The sequence below is a fragment of the Gopherus flavomarginatus genome, chromosome 18, assembly GCF_025201925.1.
Source record: "Gopherus flavomarginatus isolate rGopFla2 chromosome 18, rGopFla2.mat.asm, whole genome shotgun sequence".
Taxonomy (NCBI): domain Eukaryota; kingdom Metazoa; phylum Chordata; order Testudines; family Testudinidae; genus Gopherus; species Gopherus flavomarginatus.
Window position 1 is genome coordinate 22,174,667 of NC_066634.1, and position 26,259 is coordinate 22,200,925.

At 58.0% G+C, this 26,259-nt stretch overlaps 1 protein-coding gene across 1 annotated transcript in view; it reads left to right on the forward strand.

Moving 5' to 3' along the window:
* LOC127037117 (mRNA decay activator protein ZFP36L2-A-like) overlaps positions 1 to 25,634 on the forward strand; it is a 69,950-nt gene extending 44,316 nt beyond the window's left edge. The window contains exons 2-3 of the mRNA XM_050928614.1: positions 18,437 to 18,504; positions 22,043 to 25,634. Of these exons, the coding sequence (XP_050784571.1) occupies positions 18,451 to 18,504; positions 22,043 to 22,873 (885 nt within the window). The 5' untranslated portion in view covers positions 18,437 to 18,450 and the 3' untranslated portion in view covers positions 22,874 to 25,634. The remainder of the gene's footprint in view (positions 1 to 18,436; positions 18,505 to 22,042) is intronic.
* Positions 25,635 to 26,259: the final 625 nt, after the last annotated feature.

Genomic DNA, 26,259 nt, shown 5'->3' on the forward strand with positions numbered 1-26,259 from the left:
TGAGCTCGAGACGGTGCCATCCTCAAAGTGCTTCCAAATTCAAGAGATCAAGGCAGGGCTCCCATCCCCACAGCCCCTACTGGAGGAACTACCGCGCAGAGAGATGCGAAGGTCACACAGGGAGGCTGCAGGAGACCAGGGAATAAAAACCTCGACTCCTGAGGCCCTGCCCGTGCTTTACGGAGAAGGCCGCCCTGCCTCGGGTTAGGTCAACGCTGGGACAGCTCATGATCTGAGCACCGATGACCTGGGGCTTTTGGGAGAGGGGTGAGGCTGGTTCTGGTAACCGCCCTTTTGCAATCCCCCAACCTACACGAAATTTGTCCGTGTGTCTGCAGTGAACCAAGCCACGCCCACCGTGCAGGGTGCAGCCCATGCAGATGGCTTGGGGGTGGGCACACCTTCGACCCAGCAGAGCCCGGAAGGCATTGGGCGATAAGAGGATTTTGTGCTGAGTTGGACCTGCATGGCTCAAGCAGGCTACGGCAGGAATGAGCCCCCTCCAAGCTGCTGTAATGGATGGGGAAACTGAGGCACAGAGTCCACGTGTGATTTGCGTAGGCTGCCTACCCTTCCTCTTTCACCATTGCTACCCTCAGCCCCTTTCCCTGTAAGAATGCAGCTGCTGAAGCCAGGGGACGGGACACCGGGCTAGATGGGCCTGTTGGGCTGACGGGGAGCAGGGGGGACAGGATACCGGGCTAGATGGGCTCGCTGAGCTGACGCGCAGCAGGGGGGATGGGATACCGAGCTGGATGGGCCTGTTGGGCTGATGCGGAGCAGGGGGGACGGGATACCGGGCTGGATGGGCCCATTGGGCTGACGTGGAGCAGGGGGGATGGGATACTGGGTTAGATGGGCCCGTTAGGCTGACGCAGAGCAAGGGGGACAGGATACTGGGCTAGATGGGCTCGTTGGGCTGACGTGGAGCAGGGGGGACGGGATACTGGGTTAGATGGGCCCGTTAGGCTGACGCAGAGCAAGGGGGACAGGATACCGGGTTAGATGGGCCCGTTGGGCTGACGCAGAGTAAGGGGGATGGGATACCGGGTTAGATGGGCCCGTTGGGCTGACGCAGAGTAGGGGGGATGGGATACCGGGTTAGATGGGCTTGTTGGGCTGACGTGGAGCAGGGGGGATGGGATACCGGGTTAGATGGGCCCGTTGGGCTGACGTGGAGCAGGGGGGACGGGATACCGGGCTGGATGGGCTTGGGCTGACGCGGAGCAGGGGGGACGGGATACTGGGTTAGATGGGCTTGTTGGGCTGACGTCGAGCTGGGGGGATGGGATACTGGGTTAGATGGGCTCGTTGGGCTGACGCGGAGCAGGGGGGATGGGATACTGGGCTGGATGGGCCCGTTGGGCTGACGCGGAGCAGGGGGGATGGGATACCGGGTTAGATGGGCTTGTTGGGCTGACGTGGAGCAGGGGGGATGGGATACCGGGTTAGATGGGCCCGTTGGGCTGACGTGGAGCAGGGGGGACGGGATACTGGGTTAGATGGGCTCGTTGGGCTGATGTGGAGCAGGGGGGACGGGATACCGGGCTGGATGGGCTTGGGCTGACGCGGAGCAGGGGGGACGGGATACCGGGCTGGATGGGCCCATTGGGCTGACGCAGAGTAAGGGGGATGGAATACCGGGTTAGATGGGCCCATTGGGCTGACGCGGAGCAGGGGGGACGGGATACCGGGCTGGATGGGCTTGGGCTGACGCGGAGCAGGGGGGACGGGATACCGGGCTGGATGGGCCCATTGGGCTGACGCAGAGTAAGGGGGATGGAATACCGGGTTAGATGGGCCCGTTGGGCTGACGCAGAGTAGGGGGATGGGATACCGGGTTAGATGGGTCCGTTGGGCTGACGCAGAGTAAGGGGGATGGGATACCGGGTTAGATGGGCCCATTGGGCTGACGCGGAGCAGGGGGGACGGGATACCGGGTTAGATGGGCCCGTTGGGCTGATGCAGAGTAGGGGGATGGGATACCGGGTTAGATGGGCCCATTGGTCTGATCCTCCTACTCCAATCCCACAGCCAGGAGCAGGGAGCAGGTTTTGAAGCATTTTTCGTGCCTGTCTGGGACTCCCAGGTGCTGCTGTAATACACCTAATAAACACGAACTGTTCTTTTCTCTTCCACTCCACGATTATGTTTCATAACTTGTTTATCTGAGGAGCCGACCTGGCAGTTCAGCTGAGGCGAACAGGATGCGACGGCTTACAGGTTTTTGTCCCCGTACCCAGCTCTGGTATCTGAAATCAGCATGAGTCACGGCAGCTGCGATCTTGTACATCCCTTTAATGATACTTTGCCCTTTCCGCAAGAACTGTCCCTTGAAGATCCCAAAGCCTTTATGCCCATCCATTAATTTAACCCCGACAGCTCGTCCTGGGACGTTAGGTCAGAATCATTGACCCCATCCTACAGGTGGGGAAACTGAGGCATAGGGAGGTTCAGGCCGTTGCGGAGCCAGGAATGGAACCCAGGAGTCCTGATTTCCCAGTCCCCTGCTGTCACCAATGGAAGCCCAGCTGAGCTTGTCCATGAAAGCTCCCCCCCAAGCTGTGTGGAGAACAGGGCTCTCCACCACGCCCCACTCCATTGACCCGATCTCACCCCACACCCCATTCAGAGACAGGGCAGCTCAGCCCCCTCCCCAGTGGTGTCTCCAGATCTGCACCGTAGCCTCTACGCTGAGACAGGACAGGGGTCCCCAAACACAGGTGCAAACACACCTTTGCAGCGAGCTGGTGCACACGACCTGGCTTCGCAGGGACCATAACGGTGACTCTGGTATAAGGGGAGCTACCCGCTTTTAGGGCACAGGGGGCTCCTGCTCCAGCAGAGTCAGATAATGACAGCTCAGGCAGGGACTGAAGCCCAGCAACTGGCTGTGGACTAAATGCATGAGCAGCGTGGCCTACTGGGTGGAGCGGTAGCCGGGATTCTAGTCCCAGTTTGCTCACGCAAGGCCCTGTGCCTCAGTTTCCCCATCTGTAAAATAGGATTAATGACCACTCCTCTGCGAAGGGCTTTGAGATCTAGCAGCAATAAAAGTTAGGGAGGATTATTATCAGCAGGGAGGGTAAGCTGCGATCAGGACAGCACCACACTCTGTCAGGGGCGGGAGGGCGGGTGTGTGAATCATCCCATTTAAGACAAGAAGGGACGATTACAGCATCTAATCGGCCTCCTATATAGCACAGGGCCTTTGGGTTCCCCCCACTTTCCCCTGTCGGGGCCCAGTAACTGCGGTTTGGCTCGAGCATCTCTTCCAGAAACACAACCAGAACTGATTTGCTTCTCTGATTGTATGTATGTGTTTTTCTGTGTGTGTCTCTCTCTCTGTCGTGTTTGTGGTTGTGTGTGCATCTCTCTCTGTGAGTCCTTGTGTTTGTGGTTTTGGATGCATGTTTGTGTGTGTCTCTCTCTGTGTCCTTGTGTTTGTCGTTGTGTATGCATTTTTGTGTGTGTCTCTCTCTGTGTCCTTGTGTTTGTGGTTGTGTATGCATTTGTATGTGTGTGTCCTTGTGTTTGTGGTTGTGTGTGCATCTTTGTGTGTGTGTCTCTCTGTGAGTCCTTGTGTTTGTGGTTTTGGATGTGTCTTTGTGTGTGTCTCTCTCTGTGAGTCCTTCTGTTTGTGGTTTTGGATGCATCTTTGTGTGTGTCTCTCTCTGTGTGTCCATGTATTTGTGGTTGTGTGTGCATCTTTGTGTGTGTGTGTGTGTCCTTGTGTTTGTGGTTTTGGGTGCATCTCTGTGTGTGCATCTCTCAGTGTGGTCCTTGTGTTTGTGTTGTGTGTGCTTTGTGTGTGTGTCTCTCTCTCTTTGTGTCCTTGTGTTTGTGTATCTGTTTAGCTGGGTGTATGTGTCTGTTTTTGTGTGAGTCTCTCTTTGTGCCCTTGTGTTTCTGTTTGCACAAGTCTGTTTAGCTGTGTGTGTGTGTGTGGTTTGGTGTCACGCTCATTGTGTCCTTGTTTGTGTATCTGTGTGTGTGTGTGGCTGTAAGTGTGTGTCGCTTTGTGGCAGTGTCTCTGTGTGGGTATGTATCCGGTTGTGTGTCAGTTTGGGGCGTTGTGTGAATCTCTTGCTTTGGGTGTCTTGCTGCACGTTCCTCTGGGGCTCTCTGTATCTTGCACTTTCCTTGTGGCTGGAGCAGACGATTGCCCAGTTGCCCAGACCCCCAGCTCTCTAACACCCCAAGTGTCTCCATATCGCACGCTGCTTTCCAGCCTGGCAATGGCAGGGATAGACCCCCAACCCCCCCTGCTCCCCACGTCCCACCTCAGCAACCGGCGACTCACCCAGCAGCTGCTGGCAGGGTAGGGGTCTGTGACCCACAGACAGCAGTCCCAATTCCATCCAGCAGAGGGCAGCAGTGTACCAATTAGCAATAGGCTGTAGCCAGTCCAGCAGAATGTTTTTATCAAACAGATGCCAGCTAAAGGGATGAGGAGGTTGACCAGATGACCCGATTTTATAGGGACAGTCCTGATTTTTGGGTCTTTTTCTTATACAGGCTCCTATTACACCCCCCCCCCCCCCCGTCACGATTTTTCACATTTGCTGTCTGGTCCCACTGGCTGAGCTATTAGGGGGTGGTCGGACCAGCCAGCCCACCCGTCCCTGCCTCTAGGGGAGATCAGTTCCCCTGCTTGGGGCTAAGATTCAGCCGAGACGGGCCACTGTCTCCCTTAGCTAAACCGGATGACTGCGCCAGCCAGATCCCCGGCCTGTGTAAACTGGCCTTGCTCCATTTGGGTGTCAGAGGAGCCAGATCCCCGGCCCATGTAAACCGGCCTTGCTCCATTCGAGTGTCAGAGGAGCCAGATCCCCGGCCCGTGTAAACCGGCCTCGCTCCATTTGGGTGTCAGAGGAGCCAGATCCCCGGCCCATGTAAACTGGCCTTGCTCCATTCGGGTGTCAGAGGAGCCAGAACCCGGCCCATGTAAACCGGCCTCGCTCCATTTGGGTGTCAGAGGAGCCAGATCCCCGGCCCATGTAAACTGGCCTTGCTCCATTTGGGTGTCAGAAGAGCCAGATCCCTGGCCCATGTAAACCGACCTCGCTCCATTCGGATGTCAGAGGGGCCAGATCCCCAGCTGGTGTAAACTGGCCTCGCTCCATTCATGGGTCAGAGGGGCCAGATCCCCGGCCTGTGTAAACCGGCATCGCTCCATTTGGCTGTCAGAGGGGCCAGATCCCTGGTCAGTGTAAAACAGCCTCGCTCCATTCGGGTGTCAGAGGGGCCAGATCCCCAGCCAGTGTAAAACAGCTTTGCTCCATTCGGGGGTCAGAGGGGCCAGATCCCTGACTGGTGTAAATCGGCCTCACTCCTTTGGAATCAATGGCCCATATCCCCAGCTGGCTCAATCAATGTTGTTCCATGTAACTTAGCATTATTTCTTAGGAGGGTGACATTAGGACCTAGAAACCGCAGCTGAAATCCAGGTCCCATTGCACTGGGGGAGGGGATGCACAGCCACAGAGTGAGAGACAGTCTCTGCCCCCAGAGAACTTCCAGTCGAAATAGGGAGGGAGGGGAAACTGAGGCACCGAACGGCGACGCAACTTGTCACCCAGCAGTCCAGTGGAAAAGCTGGGACGAGCAGCTAGGTCTGCGGAGTCCCAGTTCAGAGCCCCTCGCCTGCACGTCAGAGGAGCAGTGTCAGCCTACGCCAGCTGAGGATCCGGCCCCCATGTGTTTTGCTGCGGCCCTGGCACTCTGGGGTGAAAGGAGGGAAACGGAGGGAGAATGTGGCTCAGGCCAGTCCCCTAATAGCCCATTGGTCAGCAACATGCAGCGCTGGGGGGCGGGGAACTGGTGTGTTCCCTCCTGCAGCCCCTCTCCTGGGAAGCCGAATCCTCGGGGCTCAGAGCAGCAGCTGCTCCCAGAAGGGCTCCCGGCCTTTGTTGCTGTTCCAGTCTGCTTAGCAAGACCCCGTCCCCTCAGCCCTTTGGTAAAGCCCAAATCCCACCCCCTTTAAAATCACGGCCTCCTCCGCCTTCGAAATAAAACCCAGAGAGCGGGAAACTTTCCCTTCAAAGGCACTTTAGCTGGGGAAAAGCCTGCGGCTGCAGGGGATGCTGCTTTGTCCAGAAAGAAGTGGCTGGCCTGGATTTTATGGGGATGGGTTGGGGGGGGGGGGGCATTCATAGCCACAACCCCCTTCCCCCACTGTTCTAAGGGTTCCCCCTCCCCATGTGCTTTATAGGTAAATCTTTACTCCTGGGGGAGAGATTCCCCCCCTGCTGCTTTTCTCCATCCCTTTAAGAGGGGGCCTGAAGTGGAAAGAGGAAAAAAAATCCCTGTTTGTCATAGGATCTTCGGCCGCCCCGGTCACTGCCGGCATTTAGGCGGAGGGAGCTGGGGCAGGGGAGCGCGGGGAGGGTCGCCTGCAGCAAGTAAGCGAGGGGGCAGCACACAGGGCTGTTTCACTGCCCCGCCTCCTCCCCGAGCACGCTGTGGCTGCTTCACTTCTCCCACCTCCCAGGCTTGTGGCACCAATCACAGTGCCAATCAGCAGCGGTGCCCTCAGCTGGCAAGCAGCAGGATTGTCCCTCCTCCCGCTGCAGGGCCAGTAAACAGCCTCAGTGGGGGATTGCCCCTGTAGCCCCCCACCCCCACCACTGGCTGCATCAGCCCCCCTATCCCAAGCCAGGTTACTTTAGAACTGAATCTCATGTTGGTGAGGGGACTGGGTGTCAGGACTCCTGGGTTCTATCCCTGGCTTTGGGAGGGGAGTGGGATCTAGTGGTTAGATCACGGGGGCTGGGAACCAGGACTCCTGAGTTCTCTCTGCAGCTCTGGGAGGGGAGTGGTGTCCAGTGGGTAGAGCAGGGAGCTGGGAACCAGGGCTACTGAGTTCTCTCTCCAGCTCTGGGAGGGGAGCGGTTTCTACTGGTTAGAGGGGGAGGGCTGGGATTGGTGCCACAAGCCTGGGAGGCGGGAGAAGTGAAGCAGCGATGGCGTGCTTGGGGTGCTCGTGCGCAGAGCAGGGGTGAGCTGGGGCGGGGGGGTGCCTCAGGGCAGAGGGTGGGGGCTGGGGAGCTGCTGCAAGGGGGGCACCTCAGGGCAGAAGCTGCCACAGTGGAGGGGGGCGCCTCGGGAGGGGCCGCTGGGGGGGGGGGCTGCAAGGTGGAAGTTTCGCCTAGGGCGCGAAACATCCTTGCACTGGCCCTGGTAATTATATCTGCAGCCCCGGACCGAGGTCAGGGCCCCCTGTGTTTCAGGTACCGCAGAGACCTCAACTGAGATCAGGGTCCCATTGTGCCAGGTGTGGCACAGACACATACTGAGAGCCAGCCGCTCCTTGAAGTCTACTTAGGCACTGAAAGGGGAAACTGAGGCACAGAGAGGGGACGTGACTTACCCAAGATCACACAGCAGGTGGGGTAGTAGAGCTAAGAATAGAACCCAGGAGTCCTGGGGGGCCCCAGTCCCCGCCTGCACTAATCACTAGACACCACTTCCCTCCCAGAGCTGGGGCTAGAGCCCAGGAGTCCTGACTCCCAGTCTTGTAGAGCTCTCGTGTGCTTTTCACCAGCGATGCCCATCTTCTAGCCATGTGTGAATTTTGCCTTCCTCTGGATTGTCCAGTTCAAGGTGATGGGGGACTGGGCGGGGCAGGTGAGTGGGTCCCTGCCCCAAGCTGGGCTGGGAGAGCTCCCCAGTTCCCACACCCGAGCACTGCCTTCAAGAAGGGGGCATGTGCCTTCGGCCCTCGTATGCATGTCCTTTGCCATGTGTATTTCAGTATTTCAGGCGTGCGGTGTACTGGACACATGTGACCCCTCACCACACTGCTCTGGAGCAAAGGGAAGGAATTCTTCCCATTGTTCAGATGGGGAAAATGAGTCATCACCAATCGCACAATGGGGAACAGAACCCAGGAGTCTGGGCCGGCGGTTTCCTTCTCTAATTCAACAGCCTCACATGAACCAAGAGAACCTAGGCATCCTGACTCACTGCGCTGACCACTAACCCACACTCTCTTCTTCCACGTTGAACCCAGGAGTCCTGATTCCCAGCCCTCCCCCTCTAACCAGTAGAAACCACTCCCCTCCCAGAGCTGGAGAGAGAACTCAGGAGTCCTGGTTCCCAGCCCCCGTGATCTAACCACTAGATGCCACTCCCCTCCCAAAGCCAGGGATAGAACCCAGGAGTCCTGACACCCAGTCCCCTCACCAACATGAGATTCAGTTCTAAAGTAACCTGGCTTGGGATGGGGGGGCTGATGCAGCCAGTGGGGGATGGGGGGCTACAGGGGCAATCCCCCACTGAGGCTGTTTACTGCAGCGGGAGGAGGGACAATCCTGCTGCTTGCCAGCTGAGGGCACCACTGCTGTATTTTAGCAGTCAGTGATGGCGCACAGGGGTTAGCTCACGTCAGGTGGCGAATGCACTGGGTGGTCTCCAGGCCTTGCCCGAGCCCAGGTCTGCACGGCTGGGGGTTTTGGTCTGGGCGGCACTTTGCAATGGCGCCAGGAGAACAGCATGGGGCTGAGGTGGTGGCTAGGCTGGGCAGCGGCGAGAGAACCCAGGAGTCCTGACTCCCAGCCGGCCCTGTTCTAACGCCCAGATGTCACTCCCTTGCCAGAGCCCGGGGCAGACCCTCTGGACCTGGAGGGAGCAGGCAGATCAGAGCCCCAGGGGACAGGCGTGGCATGTTGTTAGTCTCATGTGTATTGTGGTAACACTCAAAGAGCGGGTCTCCATCCTTCTAACAGGGGGCAGCGTGTGAGTCCACCCCCCTACACACACCCATCCCTATGCCGGCCCTCCAGCACGGGCGGACAGAGACAGAAGGTCTCCGGGAGGACACCCCCACACACCCATCCCTACGCTGGCCCTCCAGCAGGGGCGGACAGAGACAGAAGGTCCCCCGGAGGACACCCCCCCCAAATCCCCACATCCCCACCCCCAGTAGGGCCAGCCACACACACGCCAGGCCTCCAGCAGGGGGCAGCTTTGCACTGGGGTAACTTGACTGTAGATAAGTGGCGCTAACTGCAGTGACTTGGGGGGGTTCTGATCTGGAAACTAGCCCCTCACTCTGGAAACCACTCTCCCCTGCCACAAGACACTAGTGCAACGTGGCTTGCCCCAGTGCCAAAAGAACCCCCAGGGTTTGCTCCTCCGTTGACGCCCCCAAAGTCATTCACACCAGCACAAAGTGCTTCTCATTCATCCCGCTTTGCACCGGGTACGAACGACCCAGCCAGGCGGCTAATAAGTGCCAGGGTTAGACAAGCCCTGAGATCATCGCAGGCTGCAGGGTGCTGGACAGACAAGGGTGGGAGGGTCCCCCTCTGCACTCATCCATCCCGCGGGGTATTGTATAGTTCCCATGTGCACCAAAGGCATTTTCCCAGCCAAGCAGACAAAGCCCCTTTCAAACCGGGCGGCCTCCCCTTTGAGCCCCGGACAGATGTTCCGGCTCGGCAGGGGGCCGGCAGAAATCCCATCTCCAGGCCCCTCCCCGCCTCCTTCCACAGGGGCATCTGAGTCTCTCTTCTGCCGCTTTATTTGGGTTTATTCGCTCCCCCCGCTGACCCTCGGGGCCTCACCCAGAAACAGAGGAGTTGGGGGCAAGCCCGCCTGGCGACTCCCAAGCACGGACGGTCAGACCAGTTTCGTCCACTGTTTTCCCGGGGCGTCATTTCAGAAAATTCAGGGGGAGGGAAATCAGGGGAGGGGGCAAAGTCGTGTCAGGATCTAAAACATGGTGTGTGATTATTGTGATACCCGTCGGGGGGGGGGGGGGCAGCGAAGGGGAGAAGCATGATGGGGCCTATAATGGGGCTATGAAAAGTCTGGAAGGGGAAACCAACATTGGGTGTTGGGGGGCAACTGCTCCCCCTTGTCCGGTAGCATCTGATGCTCCGGCAGTTTTCCATTAATTTGGAGAGGCAAAGGTGTCTCAATGTCGATGGCATTTGGGGGGTTTTTGGAGGGGAGAGGGGGAACAGTTCAAACCTGTTTTGTAAATGGCCAGACCTCCCGCTTGGATTTTCTGTTTTTTTCAAATGCCTTGATTTCAGAGTGTAAAAAAAAGGACAAATCTGAAATGGTTTCGATTAGCTGGAACCAAACCCAGCCAGCGCTCACATGTGTGTGTGTGTGTGTCTGTGTGTGTTTGTTTCAGCAGCAGAAGTGTGTGTGTGTGTTTCAGCAGGGGATCAGTTGTGTCTGTGTGTGTGTGTGTGTGTGTGTTTCAGCAGATCAGTTTTGCCTGTGTGTGTGTGTGTGTGTGTGTGTGTGTGTTTCAGCAGGAGATCAGTTGTGTGTGTGTGTGTTTCAACAGGAGATCAGCCGTGTGTGTGTGTGTGTTTCAGCAGATCAGCTGTGTGTGTGTGTGTGTGTGTTTCAGCAGCAGATCAGCCGTGTGTGTGTGTGTGTGTATGTGTATGTTCCAGCAGCAGATCAGCCGTGTGTGTTTCAGCAGATCAGTTGTATGTGTGTTTCACCAGGAGATCAGCTGTGTGTGTGTGTATGCTCCAGCAGCAGATCAGCCGTGTGTGTGTGTGTGTGTGTTTCAGCAGCAGATCAGCCGTGTGTGTTTCAGCAGATCAGTTGTGTGTGTGTGTTTCAGCAGCAGATCAGCCGTGTGCGTGTGTGTGTGTGTCTCAGCAGCAGATCAGCCGTGTGTGTGTGTGTGTGTGTGTGTGTGTGTGTGACACCCAGGTGACACTTGAGTCACAAGGAGGCTAAAACCTGTGACATGATGATGATGAAGAAACTCCCCCTCCCATATTGACTTTTTGTCCCAATTTGAGATGAATCCCCTCCCCTACCCCCTCGAATCCGCCGTCGGGCCAGTTCTCCGAGGGGCAGGGGGTGGGGCTGCCAATGGCTGTCCGGCCAGTCGTGTCCCATTGCATTCGCCGGCTGGGCGTTTCCTCCTGCAGGGGTGTGTCCCATCCCCTGCAGTGCCGCACGGTGCTTCTGTCGCCCTCTAGCGGCGGGTGGTTGGTGCGCCTGCTCCGGCCCTGGCTAACAGCTGGGTCGTCTAGCTCCGGCTGCGGAGGGTAAGAATCCAGGGGTCCGGGGCGTTACAGGGGCGTTACAGGGCACGGGACCCCTTGGCTAGTCCGACCTGTAGTCAGTGCCGGCTCCGTTGACTCGGTGTGATGCTAGGGGGCGCTGTGCTGCAGGAGAGCCGGGCGGGGGCTCAGCAGGGGGCGCTCTCCCCTCTGAAACCAGTCTAACTCCGCCACCCCAGTGCGGCACTAGGGGGCGCTGTGCTGCAGGGGATGCTTGGTTCAGTAGGGGGCGCTCTGCCCTGGCAGTCCGTGCCAGCCCCAGTGTGGCACTAGGGGGCGCTGTGCTGCAGGGGATGCTTGGTTCAGTAGGGGGCGCTCTGCCCTGGCAGTCAATGCCAGCCCCAGTGCGGCACTAGGGAGCGCTGTGCTGCAGGGGATGGTTCGTTCAGTAGGGGGGCGCTCTGCCCTGGCAGTCAGTGCCAGCCCCAGTGTGGCACTAGGGGGCGCTGTGCTGCAGGGGATGCTTGGTTCAGTAGGGGGCGCTCTGCCCTGGCAGTCCGTGCCAGCCCCAGTGTGGCACTAGGGGGCGCTGTGCTGCAGGGGATGCTTGGTTCAGTAGGGGGCGCTCTTCCCTGGTAGTCCGTGCCGGCCCCAGTGTGGCACTAGGGGGCGCTGTGCTGCAGGGGATGCTTGGTTCAGTAGGGGGCACTCTGCCCTGGCAGTCCGTGCCGGCCCCAGTGCGGCACTAGGGGGCGCTGTGCTGCAGGGGATGGTTCGTTCAGTAGGGGGCGCTCTGCCCTGGCAGTCCGTGCCAGCCCCAGTGCGGCACTAGGGGGCGCTGTGCTGCAGGGGATGGTTCGTTCAGTAGGGGGCGCTCTGCCCTGGCAGTCAGTAACTGTGCGGGATCAGATGGTTCATTCAGAGGGAGGGACAGGAGAGTGGGGTGAGGGTGGGTTAAGCTGCCCTTCCCAGAGCCCAGGGGACCCCAGGTAACGGATACAGCCAGTGGGAATAAACAAGATTGGGAGAAAAGGAGGGGAACCGTGCTAGCTCCAGCATTCCAGTTAGGGCCCAGCTGCAGGCCCCCATCCCTGTCTCCCCAGGGGACCCCTATCTGGGAGAGTAATTGATCCCCACTTCATGGGGGGGCATGGAGGGGTCTGCCCAGCAGTCTGCAGATCCCCCCTCCCCCACCCAAACATTGGCAGCGGGGGTTTGGGGTGGGCAAACTGATGTTACCTCCTTCCTAGCCTGCCTGAGCCCCACAGGGCTGGAGAGTTGGACTTGTGTTCCCAGGTCTGCAGGGGGTGAGAGGGGAGGAGGTCACACTCCCCTAACAGAGCCTAATGTAGAAACCAGGAGTCCTGACTCCCATCCACCCCCTCTACTCTCACCACGAGGTTCCCCTCCCTGAGCTGAGAATAGAACCCAGGAGACCTGGCTCTCAAGCCCTGCTCTAACCACTACACACCACTCTCCTCCCTGAGGCTGAAGGAGAAAACCCTGCTCTCCAGGTGTAGCTGGAAGCAATAGTGGAGGAAGAGATGACATAGATGCGCTGTCCCTTTAAAAGAGCCAAGGTCTGTGGGCCAACTGATGGCTATGAGCCAGGCCAGCACATGCCTTCAGTGCTGCTGGGAGGGGGCCCGAGGGAGTCACAGCCTTTGCTGTTGCCTGGGGTGATGAAGAGGGATGTAGGGGAACGGTACAGAGCCCCAAGGCAAAGCCTGGGAGAATCCCAGCTCAGCCTCACCCACATGGCCCCAATGAAGCAACCGGAGCCGTGTGGGGTGCGTGTGGTCCTGCCACATCTGCCCAGCCACTGGAGACATGTGCAAGGAAAGTGCCTGGCTGCAGGGCCGAATTCCCATCCCCTGGGCTCCTCGAGTCCCGGCAAGGGAACAGGGCATGCTCACAGCCCAGAGCTGGGGATGGAACCCAGGAGTCCTGGGTCTCACCTGCCAGGCAGTCTGGAATAGAACCCAGAAGTCCTGATTCCCAGCCCTGCTTCACCACACTAACCCACCAGACCCCACTCCCTTCCCAGAGGCAGGAACAGAACCCAGGAGTCCTGGCTCCTAACCCCCATTCTAACCCACTAGACCCAATGTCCCCTCCCAGAGCTAGACACTGAACCCAGGAGTCCTGGCTCAGAGATGCCCCCCCCCACCTTTCTTTTATCCCCTAGCCCTCACTCCAGTAGAACCCTGGAGCCCTGAGTCCCATGTGGACTCTCTTAATTCAGTTTAGTTTAAGCCTGATCCTGATGGGGGGAGGGGAGGGGCAGGCGGAGGATGCAAGGAGGAGAATGAATGCTGGAGGAGGGGAGGACATGGAATCCCCCCTCTGGGGGAACGGGGGCAGGGGGTTATCGGTGCAGGTGCCACAGAGGCAGCGGTTGGCCTGAAGCCGTTGGGTTCTGCGGTTGAGCTGGGAAACCCTCTGCTCTAATCAGGAAGCGCCGGGGCCCGGCTGGCACTAACTGCTCTGCAGCTCCCCGGGCTCAGAGCCAGAGGCAGAGGGGCTGGGGGAGTGTCTCCTGCCACACACCCACCTGAGCCTTGGTGCCACCCTGCCACATCTGCCCAACAGCTGGAGATGTGTGCAGGGAAAAGGCCCGTGATGGCCTCCAGGCCCAGGAGTGAGTCCTGGCACTTGCCTGGGCAGTGGAACGAGGGGGGCTGCCGCACCCCTGGCTTGAAATGGTTTCCATTTTATGCAGGGTTTACAGTTTACTTCAATGGCTCTCGGCTTCCTCATTCCAGTCCCCCTGTGTACTTGTGCTCTGCTGTGCCAATCCTACCATGCTCCAGGGCTGGGAATGCAAATCCTGCACTAGCGACCTGGTGTGCAAATCTGCCTGAATGGTGGGTGTGCAAATCCTGGCACTAGTGGCCAGACATGCAAATCTGCCTGTTGGTGTGCAAATCCTGCCCCGGAGAACTGATGTGTGAATCTGGCTGCATGATGGGTGTGCAAATCCTGTCCTGGAGAACTGGTGTGCAAATCTGACTGCATGATGGGTGTGCAAATCCGGGCACTAGTGGTCAGACGTGCGAATCTGCCTGTTGGTGTGCAAATCCTGCCCTGGAAAACTGGTGTGCCAATCTGCCTGCACCTCCTGGCACCAGTGACCTGGAGTGCAATTTGATCTGCACTGTATCTGTGCAAATCCTGGTGCTAGTGAGCTGGTGTGGCAAAACCTACTATGCTCAGGGGTGGCTCTAGACATTTTGCCGCCCCAAGCACGGAGGGTCGGCTGGTCCCGCGGCTTTGGTGGACCTCCCGCAGGCGTGCCTGCGGGTTCAGCAGAACCTCTGCAGGCACACCTGCGGGAGGTCCACCGAAGCCGCGGGACCAGCGGACCCTCCGCAGGTGTGCCGCCGAATGTACCCTCCCTGCTGCCCTCGCGGTGACCGGCAGAGCGCCCGCCGCGGCTTGCTGCCCTAGGCACACGCTTGGAGCGCTGGTGCCTGGAGCCGCCTCTGACTATGCTCCATGGCTGGGAATGCAAATCCTGCCCTTGGGACCTAGTGTGCAAATCCACCTGTACTGTGAGTGGGCAAATCCTGGCACTAGTGCCATAGTGTGCAAACATTACTGTGCTCAGGGCCTGGGAGTGTGCAAATCCTGCTGCAGTTGGTGGCTGGGAGCGCTGCGACTAGGCCCTAGCACATTTCACTCGCCGGGAGTGTAAACTCTGGTGCTAGTGCATGGGTGTGCAAATCCCACCATGCTCAGGGGCCGGGGCATGTGGATCCCAAGCACTGGGAGCATGCATCTCACGGCCCACAGACCAACCACACACCAGCGGTGCAAACATACAACACTTCCCCCCCGCCCCGAAACCCCGGGAGACTGAAGCTGAGCTAAACTGAGCAGCAGATATACCCCAACGCTCTCGCCATGCATCCTCCGAGGCTGGGTTGGTTCCTCTGGCCCGTTCGCCCGCTCCTGTGGCTATCAGCTCAGCCCAGCTGGCAGGCAACGGGCTTGTGGGGGGAAGAGCAGGAGAGATAGCGGGACTATGACACGCTGTTTATGTTCTGCCGGCTCTTAGCTCCTCCTTTCCCCTACTGCTTTTGGAGTGCTCAGCAGCTGCGCAAGGCTCCCGGGGTTGGGGGGGTGTCACCCCCTAGCTATGAAGCTTGGGTTTGGTGAGCAAGGGAGACAGGGACACTGGGTCCATCTAACTTGGCACCCCAAATCCAGACCAATGGTCTGGTATGGGTCTGGTATCACCCCCATCGGTCTGGTATCACCCCCTCCCTTCTGCCCCGGCTCCGGCCAGAGTGGCTTCTACTTCAGTCACTCCCAGGGGACCACCAGGGGGTGGGGAGGAGGGTTATGGGTGGGCAAGCCCAGGACAAAAGGACTCAGCACATTAACGGTGGTAGCGCAGGTTAACATACTCCATGGTTAGAGCAAGGTGGGCTGCGATCAGGTCTCCTGGGTTCTCCTTCTGGGTCGGGAAGGAAGTTGAGCCGAATAGTTTAAAGTTGGGGGGTAAGTGGGGTCAGGACGCCTGGGTTCTACTCCCAGCTCTGGGAGGGGAGTGGGCTATAGTGGTTGGAGCAGGAGATCACCTAGACCCTCACCACTCCCCTTCCAGAGTTGAGGATAGAACCCAGGAGTCCTGACTCCCAAAATGCCCTGCTCTAACCACTGGATCCCACTCCCCTTCCAGAGCTGGGGTAGAACCCAGGAGTCCTGACTCCCAGAATGCCCTGCTCTAACCACTGGACCATGCTGCCTCCCAAGACTTTCTTCCCAACACTGCAGCAGCAGCTGCACCGGGGATGCAGCAGGGCGGGGCTTGGTGCTGTTTGTGACCGTTGCCTGAACGATTTTATAGCGGCTGGTGCCAGGCACCGCAGAGTCATGGGATGGGAATACCCGAGCTGGCAGCTGTTGGCCAGGAGGGGAAGCGGTGGGGAAAGAAGGGGATGGAGAGGGGAGAAGTTACGTGGAGGGTGGCACAGAAGGGTTGTAATAAATTATTTTGCCTAGAGACGTTGCCCACCGATGCCAGGGGAGAGGGCACTGGGGTTTGCATCATCAACTGTATTTTCAGGCTCGCGGTGAAAGAGCTCTTGAGAAAGAGTCGGGGGTGTGTGTGCGTGTGCACATGCGTGTGCTATCTCCTCCCAACAGCCCCCGCTCCGCGTCCCAGCCGGGAGCTGCTCGATGCAGGATGCTCAACCCCTGTTCATGCTTTTATAATGCCAGGGAGGCAGGATAGCCCGGGGTTTGGAGTGCCAGTCGGGGACATAGAAGACCCAGATTCAATCAGCTGCTCTGCCACAGACTATCTCCATACCCTTAAGCAAGTCACTTAGCTGTGCCTGAGTTTCCCCCAGCTTAGTGGTTTGAGCATTAGCCTGCTAACCCCAGGGTTGTGAGCTTAATCCTTGAGGGGGCCATTTAGGGATCTGGGGCAAAAATCTATCTGGGGATTGGTCCTGCTCTGAGCTTGGGGTTGGACTAGATACTTCCTGAGGTCCCTTCCAACTCTGCGATTCTATGATAGCACAGCTCTGCCACACAGGAAGGGTAAAGACAACAGCAATGGGAGCCATCCAGCCCCTGGTCACAGGGGGCTATTTGCTCCTGCCTTGCCCCTCATGCCATCACTGCCACTGCTGGTAAGTGGGCAGCAAGGACACCTGGCTTTGACCCAGAAATGTTTTGTGCCCGCTTTGCCCTGAGGTAAATGACTGAGCCAGGGACAGGGGATCAGGCCCAAGATGCAGGAAAGGAGGAGAGGCCAAGGGGTGAAAACACCTGATTTACTGGCCCTTGGCAAAGCTCCACTGGAGTCAGTGGCATTTTTCCATTGCAATTAGGCACCCATGGCTGGCCCGTGCCCACTGACATGGGCTCTGGGACTGTTTTATTGTGGTGTACACATTGTGACTCAGGCTGGAGCCCAGGTTCTGGGACCCGCTCCCTTCCCAGGGTCCCAGCCTGAGCTCCACCCCAAAAAACGTCGACACTGGGATTTTATAGCCCCCCCGAGGCCCGCGCCAGCTGACACAGGCCAGCCTGGGCGTTCTTTTGCAGTGTAGACATACCCACTGGGGCCAGATCCCCAGCTGGGGTCGGTCGGCCGTAGTTCCATTGGAGTCACTGGGGCCAGACCCCCAGCTGGGGTAAGCCAGCCTGGCATGGATATCAAAGGAGCAACACTGATCTACGCCAGCAGAGGACATCAGTGCCTTTAAATGTGGGCAGGATGACATATAGGGCCCATACAGATCTCAGAGAGTTTTTGAGGGGTAACGCAGAGCTGCCCCCTCTCTACTGGGGGTATGGGTAGCTAATTTTCCCAGCTACAGCAGGGTTAGAACACACCATCCCCAAGTCTAGGCAGCTCCATCATTCCGGCTGAAGGAGAATCTCCATTTGCAGTATAGGGGGACTGGCACACAGAGGCACAGCTCTGGTTCCACTCGGAAGAAGGCAGCAGTTCACAGACACGCCAGCCAGCCAGCCAGCTGCAAGAGGCTTCCCATGCAAAAAGCCTGAAATGTTTTACAAAGAGAGGGACCCACCCAATTTACAGGTGGGCAAACTGAGGCATGGGGAAATGATATGGTAAGGGTCACACTCCAGCTCCAGGAAGAGAACCCAGAAGTCCTGGCTCCCAACCCCCCCACTCTAACCACTAGACCCCACTCCCTTCTCAGAGCTGGGGCAAGAACCCAGGAGTCCTGGCACCCAGCCCCACACTCTAACCACTAGACCCCACTCCCTTCTCAGAGCTGGGGCTAGAACCTAGGAGTCCTGGCACCCAGCCCCACACTCTAACCACTAGACCCCACTCCCCTCTCAGAGCTGGGGCTAGAACCCAGGAGTCCTGGCACCCAGCCCCACGCTCTAACCACTAGACCCCATCCCCGCTGGGGCTAGAACCCAGGAGACCTGGCACCCAGCTCCCCCCGCTCTAACCACTAGACCCCACTCCCTTCTCAGAGCTGGGGCTAGAACCCAGGAGTCCTGGCACCCAGCCCCACACTCTAACCACTAGACCCCACTCCCCTCTCAGAGCTGGGGCTAGAACCCAGGAGTCCTGGCACCCAGCCCCACGCTCTAACCACTAGACCCCATCCCCGCTGGGGCTAGAACCCGGGTGACCTGGCACCCAGCTCCCCTCGCTCTAACCCCTAGACCCCACGCCCAGCCGTGGGAGAAGAACCCAGGAGTCCTGGCTTCTCGCCTCAGCCTCCACTGTGGCTGCAGCCATGCATGGGAATGTTGCTGCGTGAAACACCCCTCGCCCCGCAGACACACGCCCCCTTCCCCGGCTCACCATAGCCCCGCCCACCCAGCCATACGCCCCGCCCCTTTCCCGGGGGGCGGAGCTAAAGGGCCGCGCGCGGCTGCAAGCGCTGGCTCTTTAAAAGCCCTGCACGCGGGCCCGGCCCAGAGCAGCAGGAGCCAGCTGGGGCCCGGGGAGGAGACGATGCCCTCGGATCTGCTGACCCCCTTCGTGGAGCTGGACGAGCCTCTGTGCCAGGTGGGGTTGCCACGTGCAGGCGGGGGGTTCTCTGCTCCTCCCTCCTGTTTTCCCGCCATCCTGCCCCAATGGGCTTTTGTTACCCCCCACCAGTGCCTGGCCGGGGGGGGTGATCTCCGGCTTAGGGAGGCCAGGCCCCCTGAGCGCCCCCTTTAAAGGCGGGGTGCAGAAGATCCTGAAGCAAGAAAGTTCCCCGCCGCCCCCAAGAAAGTCTCTGCTGGGTTAGTTACGGTGCAGCCTGATCTGGTTCTCCATGTGCTCCCGGGGTCGGGGGCTGCCCTTGTGTGAGTTGAGTTGGGGCGGGGCGGCGGAATAAAGCCTCTTCCTCCAGCCCCCCTCTGGGAACTCCACTGCTGGCTGGAAGCGCTTTCTCGCCTTGCCTCGATTTCCCCTCCCCCGGCTGGATTGCAATGGAAAGCCGTGACCAGGCAGCCGTTAGCTTTGCTTTCAGTTTTATTGTGTGGGTCACTGGGCTGGCTGCTTGTTCTGGAGGGAGGATTGGGCCCAGCATGAGGGGCGAGAAACGGTGCTGAGGTTTGTAAAAAGCCAGGAAGGATTTGCACCTAGGTGTCCAGGCAGCAAGGAGATTTAGTTGGGGGTTGGCCCTGCTTTGAGCAGGGGGTTGGACTAGATCCTTCCTGAGGCCCCTTCCAACCCTGATATTCTATGATTCAAGCTGGATGGGTGCTGGAAACAGGGGTGCCCCCCTTCCCCCCAGCTTCAGTGCAGGGTTTGCAGCTTGGATCAATGGCTCTCGGCCTCCCGCTCTCTACAAATTGTCCCCTACCTGTGGCTCCTAGCACTGTTGCAGCTGCTCAGAGCTGGGATGGGTTTTTGAGGGGGGGTGTCTCTTCCCTCCCTAATCTGCCTGCCGGAGGCTAGGCCCTCAGTGGTTGTGAGCTGGGTCAAATAGGACACCATCTGGGGATCCGACCCTGGCTTTCAGAGATTCACACCCACCCCACCCCTCTGGCTTTCCCCTAGTTTCTGGGGTGCAGCAGCCCACCAAGGCAGGCCCCTCTGCTCCGGGCAGTGGCGCTCTGCTTGGGGCAGAAGGGGATACAAGACACCCGAGTGCTTTATTTAATGCCCAGTGTGAAACTGGAGCGCAAAGCACCGGTAAGAGGCTCTGGGACAGAGCCAGGCTGGGACTGGCTCCCGGCTAGGAACGTCAGGCGTGTTCGCTGCAAGGTTTCAACCTGGGGGAGCTGGGAAAGTAGGAACCATTTTCTCCTCCTGTGGCGTGTCCTGGTGTTTCTGGAGCATGGGAACTGGCTGACGTGGTGGGGGCCCCCTTTGTTCAAACCGTCTCCCTGCTGGGACCTGGGACTAAGCCCAGCTCGGGGGCAAATGGTCCTAACACCTACTGACTTTGATCGGGGCCACGCCTGGAACGGTGAGCCAGCATCTGGCCTCCCCTCTGGACGAAGCCCTGGTAGAAGCCAGGTTGTGTACACCCTGCCCCCCCCCCCCAAAGGGCCTGGTGCCCATCTCTGCTGCCTAGAGCGCTCCATAAAAGGTGGGTCTGCTTGTATTACATGGGATATGGTAGCTGCCAAAGACCTCAGTGCACAGCCCCTGAAAAGGACACCGTCTCAGACCTGTTCACCAGTACATCTCCAGCGGTGGGTGCTCTCCTACTGGAATGTTGGGGTCTGAACCAAAATTTAGATATGGGGTGGATGAGGAAACTGAGGCACAGGGGTGGGGACAGGACTTGCCCAAAGTGGCCCTGGCAACATATCTGAGAATAGAACCCAGGAGTCCTTGTCTGGCACACTCCCTGCTCCACTCCAGTGCCCACATTAATGCTTCATTAGCTAGGAGCACTATGGAGGGGGGAGCCCTCCCCCCACATGTACCCTAGATGTCCAAGCTTCCCACCCACCCTGGATGGGGGAGCAGCTCCTTGCTGCACCTCTAGTCAATGATCCTTCCCTGCCCCATCGGGAGCCACAGTCTACAGTCCTGCAGGCCCCAGATAGGGTAATTGGCTAATTGCATGAGCTGGGCAGTCCAGACAGAGCCCCTGCAGATGTCTGAGCTGGCGGCGCATGGCTCAGCTCCTTCTCCCAGGCCTTAATCAGCTGGGGCAAGTGCATTGTGGCCTCCTGGTGTGGCTCCTGGGTCAGAGCTGTCAGATCCGACCCCTAAACTGTTTGGCTGCTAAGGTCTCTGTGTGGCTGGCTCCCTGCCATGAGCCAGGGCCTGCTGAGAGCAGCTGTGGGGCAAGAACCCCTCCCCTCCATGTCAAAACCCCTTGGAAATCCTTGCCAGCAGCCTAGGGGGTCTAGGAAACACAGCTGCACCTTTCTGATTCCATCCAGCAGAGGGCAGCTGTCAGTCATGTCATTCTCTCCCCCCTTGCACCCCCGGGTGCTTCCCACAGTGAGTCCGCCCAGGCAGAGTCCTGGGGAAGCCAGAGGGTCCTGTCCCCCACTTCAGTCAGATGTGACTCGTAGCCAGCCAGTAGCACAGAGGTTTAGTCGATGACAGGAACATGGTTTAAAACAACTTGTAGGTACAGGAACAGGACCCCTCAGCTGGGTCCATTCTGGGGGGCAGTGAGCCAGACATCCACGTCTGCCCTCACTACTTGTCCCTAGCCAGCTTCAAACTGAAACCCCCTCCAGCCCCTCCTCTGCTGAGTTCCTTTCCTGGGCCAGGAGGTCACCTGACCTCTTCGTTCTCCCACACCTTTAGCATCCCCTTGCAGGGCGGAAGGGCCCTCCTGGCCATTAGTTGCCAGGAGACAGTCATCCAGAAACTGAGGCACCCACCCAGTATTCAGAGGAAACATTAAGAACAGTCCCACTTTGTCACATCAGTGTGCTCACCTCCTCCCATGCCCTGCGAGGACCCCCCAGTGTCTGTAAAGCACTTTGCTACCAGACATCCCTGCTGTGAAGGTGGGGAAACAGAGGCACAGAGAGGGAGGGAAGTGACTTGTCTTGTGTGAGTCAGGGGTGGGGGTGGGGGCATGGAACCCAGGAGTCCTAACACGGCTGCCTGGCCTGTGCTCTAACCACTAGGCAATCCAGCCTGCTGCTTCACAGCTCACCAAGGAAGCACAAACTAGTGGGTGGCACACTGTTGGGGTCTCCCCACCATCCCCAATCAACAGGGTTTTCTGGTTGCTGATGCTTAGGACGATGCCTGAGGTTTGGCTTCGTTATTCACAAAGCACTTGCGGGGAGGGATAGCTCAGTGGTTTGAGCATTGGCCTGCTAAACCCAGGGTTGTCAGTTCAGTCCTTGAGGGGGCCATTTGGGGATTGGTCCTGCTTTGAGCAGGGGGTTGGACTAGATCTCCTGAGGTCCCTTCCAACCCTAATAATCTATGATTCATCAGCGCAGGCGTGCAGCCGCCCTTGTCCTGGCATATGGGGCTCAGCCAGGGGCCGTCTGATCTGTTTTTTGGCGGGGGGCCAGGGTTTCACCCCTTCAGCTCAGCCTGTTTCTGCTGATGGCCGTCCCCAGCCTCGCAGTTGGTGGTGTGTTGCCTCCTCTAACCGACTCCCCCGCCTCTGCCCTTACAGGCCTTCCTGAGGCTGAACGTGGGGGAGGAGCCTGGCCCCGCGGCGAGATGCCCGGTGGGATACCAGCGCGCCTTCTCCGCCTGCCCAGCAGCACCGTCCGGCAGCGCTGATCCCCTGGAGGATGCCCTCGGTGCCTCGGATGCCCTCTGGTCTCTCCCCGGCCAGTGGGGCTGGGCCCCGGCGTTGCCCCGCACCAGCCTCCAGCGCATCCCATTCCGGGCGGAGCGCTCGGCCAGCGTAATCGAGGGCTGCCGGGAGGGGGCAGCGGCCACCTCGTCTCGCTACAAGACGGAGCTGTGCCGCACCTACGAGGAGAGCGGGGTCTGCAAGTACGGGGCCAAGTGCCAGTTCGCCCACGGGGCCGGGGAGCTGCGAGGCCTGAGCCGGCACCCCAAGTACAAGACAGAGCTGTGCCGGACCTTCCACACGGCCGGCTTCTGCCCCTATGGCTCCCGCTGCCACTTCATCCACAACGCCGACGAGCAGCGCCAGCCCCCGCGCCTGGGGGGCCGCTCCCCCTCCTTCTCCCGCAGTGCATCCCTGTCGCCCTCGCCACCCGCCCCCGGGTCCTGCCACTGCCGCCGCCCTGCCAGGGAGCCCCCCTTGGCCTTCCCGGCCACCGCCACTCTGGGCCAGGACGGAGCAGGTGGGGCCCCGGCTGCCCCCGATGCCTTCGTCTTCCCCGGGCAGCTGTTGCTGCAGAGGAGCCCTTCCTCCGACTCCCTCTCGGATCAGGAGGATTCGGGAGGCAGCAGCGGGTCGGAGTCCCCGGGACTGGGGCCCAGCGGGCGCCGGCTCCCCATCTTCAGTCGCCTGTCCATCTCCGACTAGCGGGTGTGCAGCGACCCTCCAGCGTGGGCCCTGCCCCCCACCCGCTGCTGGGGCTAACACAGGTCGCTGCCTCTCTGCCTAGAGGCTGGGGCAGGTGGGGAGCTACTGTATCAGGTCAGAGCTGAAGGGGTTAATCGGTTCCAGGTTGAGCGTGTTGGGGCAAAAACCTTGGCCCTGCCCCCCTCTGGGACCATGTGATCAATAGCCCATGGGCCAGATCTTCTCCTGGTGTAAATCTGGGCTCATTCCATTCTACTCCCAGAGGAGTCCCACCCCTGTATTGCAGAAGGGGAGAGGAGAACTAGGCCTGGGAAGGGGGGGATGCTTCTCTTCTCCCCCCCCTGCCCATCACATGCCTCATACCATTGCATCTACCAGTGCATATTGCTGCTGGATGGGACCAGGGATAGTCTCGTAACCAACAGTGCAAGGAGGAAAAACCTCTCCCCGGCTTTCACTGGTGAACACAGTCAGTCAGGGCTATTTTTGCTTGGGGGCGGGGGAGGCAGAGACCTCCTGACCTCCACATCTCTGCAGCCTGGGTCTGTGGGTAGATTCTGAGTCAGATCTCCTGACCCAGAGGCCACTGCTGGAAACTCAGATGCGTGGGACCTTGTCTTCCAAAACAAACAAAAAAAACACTTTCCTTTTTTAACACAAATAGTTGCTATGATAGGGGTTTTTTTGTGTGTGTGTGGGCCTGATTCTGCTGCTCTGCATCTCGTGTGGGTATTTCCACCGGAGCCGGACGCTGCTGTGAGCTGCAGAGCTGGTGTGAACCGGTAGCTCCTTCTGTAAGCTTTTGGGGAGCCTCTGGTGCCCCGGCTTTGGACCAGCACAGGAGGGTGGATGTGAAGTGAAATGGACGTGGTGTTGAAGCTGACAGGCCTCATGTCTCTGAGTGGCCTAGGGCAGGGGAGGTGGGGAACCGAAAAGAAACCGCTTTTCATTTCTCATTCCCTCAGGGTGGGCTGCTGGTGGTAGGAGGGTTGTAGTTTTAAACAGATCGTGACCTGTATCTGAGAGCCCTTCTGAATGTCCTGAACGAGCCGTGTGGCCTTGCTGACCACCAGTTGCAGCTGGGGGGATTGAGTCTGCCCACTTGGTGCTACTCTCCCTCAGGCTCGAACACCCAAGTGCTATTGATCTTGGAGGGGTTGGTTGCCACCATGTGGGGCTTGATGTGACTTAAACTTGCCTGTCAAACTCCGTGCAGGCTGGCTCGCATCTTGCCAGCAGAGTGTGCTAGGCTCCAACAAGGAAGAGGGTGTTTGGATCGTCTCCCGCCCTTGGTGTCCAGATAAGTAAACTGGGATGTGATTCCCCTCCTCTCCTCCCACCCCCATGACATCCCAGGTTGGGAGTCCATGTCCTGAGTCTTCCATTTGGAAAGTGATTTCTCCTCCCAAATTCATCCTAACTTGGCTGGCCTGCCAGATTTCTGCCCCCAGCCCCTCTAATCTCCTCCCGAGTGGTCTGGATCCTCGTGGCTAGAAGGTAGAGCTGCCTCTTTGCATGTCAAGCTGGTAGAATATGGCAGGAAATTACCCAGTCTGGGGGGCTGTCTGGGAAGAGGCAGAGCTGGAGTTCACCCTACCCACCATCTGTCCCAGGCCAGATTTCTCCAGATAGCTCTGTTCCTGCCCACATTCTAGCACAAGGAAGGGACAGATTCTTGCTCATAAGTCGTCTGCTCTGAACTAAGCTGTTCAAACATCCAAACTCAACGGCCAAAACCTGCCTGTTTGGGAGCCGAGACCTTCAGCGAAGCTGACCCGGAGCTTATGGCCTGAATCGCTTTAGGGCCAGATTCTAAAAACCCAAATGGGCTCCTGAATTCTCCCCCTCTGCCCCCAAACACATCCCAGCCCCCTCATGTTTCAGATCCATCTGCCCCTCCTCGCTGGGCTGGGAATGGGGCAGTGTTTAGACTAGGGTTTAATGTCCCAGTCCCTTCCAAGACGTAGGATGGAACCTCATCGGCTCTGCAGCATCTGCCTGCTGGCTGGCTAATCTAGGTGCCTTTCCCTGTTTCAACCCCTTCAGTTATTTTGAAGAAAGCCACTAATCTTTCAAAGGTAGAAGGCTTCCTCTGCTAGGATAGCATTGCTGGGCTAGTAGCTAAGGCAAGGAGTTTTCAAAGATGCCTTGTGGGTGGATTTGACTATCCCACTCCAGTGGGAATAATCTGTTTTCCACGCAGCTGATCAGACCTGGGCATCGAAGGCCTGCTTTGTGTGAGGAGGTGGAAATTGACAGAATTTCTCCATGTGCGGATGCTCTATTCTGGAATAATTCATGGGCTTCCGAAGCAGAGCAACCGTTCTGGAATAAAATTCATTCTGAAATGGAGCAGGGACATGAGTTATTCCAGTCAATATCCACCCCAGACCAGCCCTTCGTCAAATTTAGGTTTGAAAAGACTCGATCTGTGTTTTTGTTTTAAGTTATATTTTAAACTATTTATTGTCTTTTTTTTAAAAAAACCCTATTTCTGATATTTGGAACCAAATCTTTCTAGAGGAGCATAAACTTATTTTAGTTTGTTTGTCCTGTGTGCTGGAACTTCAGGGCCAGCGCCTGCCTTAAGTATCTGACTGTAATTGTGCTGAATCTAACTTATTGCAAAATTGGTTTCCTGTTTATTTATAGTGGTTTCACTCTGCCTTTTTTATAGATCTATAAAATTAATATAATGGGTGATTATTTTTTTATGGATTGTATCTATTTCCTGACTGTAATAAAACTCTCTTTTTGTGCATCTGGGTCTCTGCTTAATCTTTTAAGCTGAAGGCTGGCTTTGTTTTTTAACAACTGTTTAGTATCACAGTAGCACTTACAGGGGAAGAATCATGCCAGACTGGGCCCTGATCTTGCACGTGTTTAACTTCAAGCTTCTGGCACCAAGCCCATGTTAAACTTTAAGCAAGCATGTTAAAAGTTCAGCAAATCCCTGACTCCTAGGTTCCACTGACTGCACTGTTGCGCTCTGTGAGCAAAGACGTTGTATATAAAGACAGTGAAACTCCGTTGGTGGCTGACGCACAAGTTGCTGCCCTGCCTCAGTTTCCCGGCCTGTCAAATGGAGATGTTGATACTCCCCTCCTTTGTAAAGCACTTTCAGATCTGCTCCGAATGCTAGGGGTTGTTGACGGTGAGGATGTGGCCCTATGTTGAAAACGCTCATTTTGACAAACATCTTGGGGGGGGCGGGGGATTCCCCTGAAATTTTAGTTTCAACAGACTTTCTTGGGGGCGCATGTCTCCTCCTCCTCCACCCCCCACCCCTTGGACAAGTAATGGACTTAATTCCAGAGTGGGAGAGTTTTTTTTTCAGAACAGGAGTGAAGTGTTTTCTTTAACGGGTGGCCTCCCATGTTCTAGAA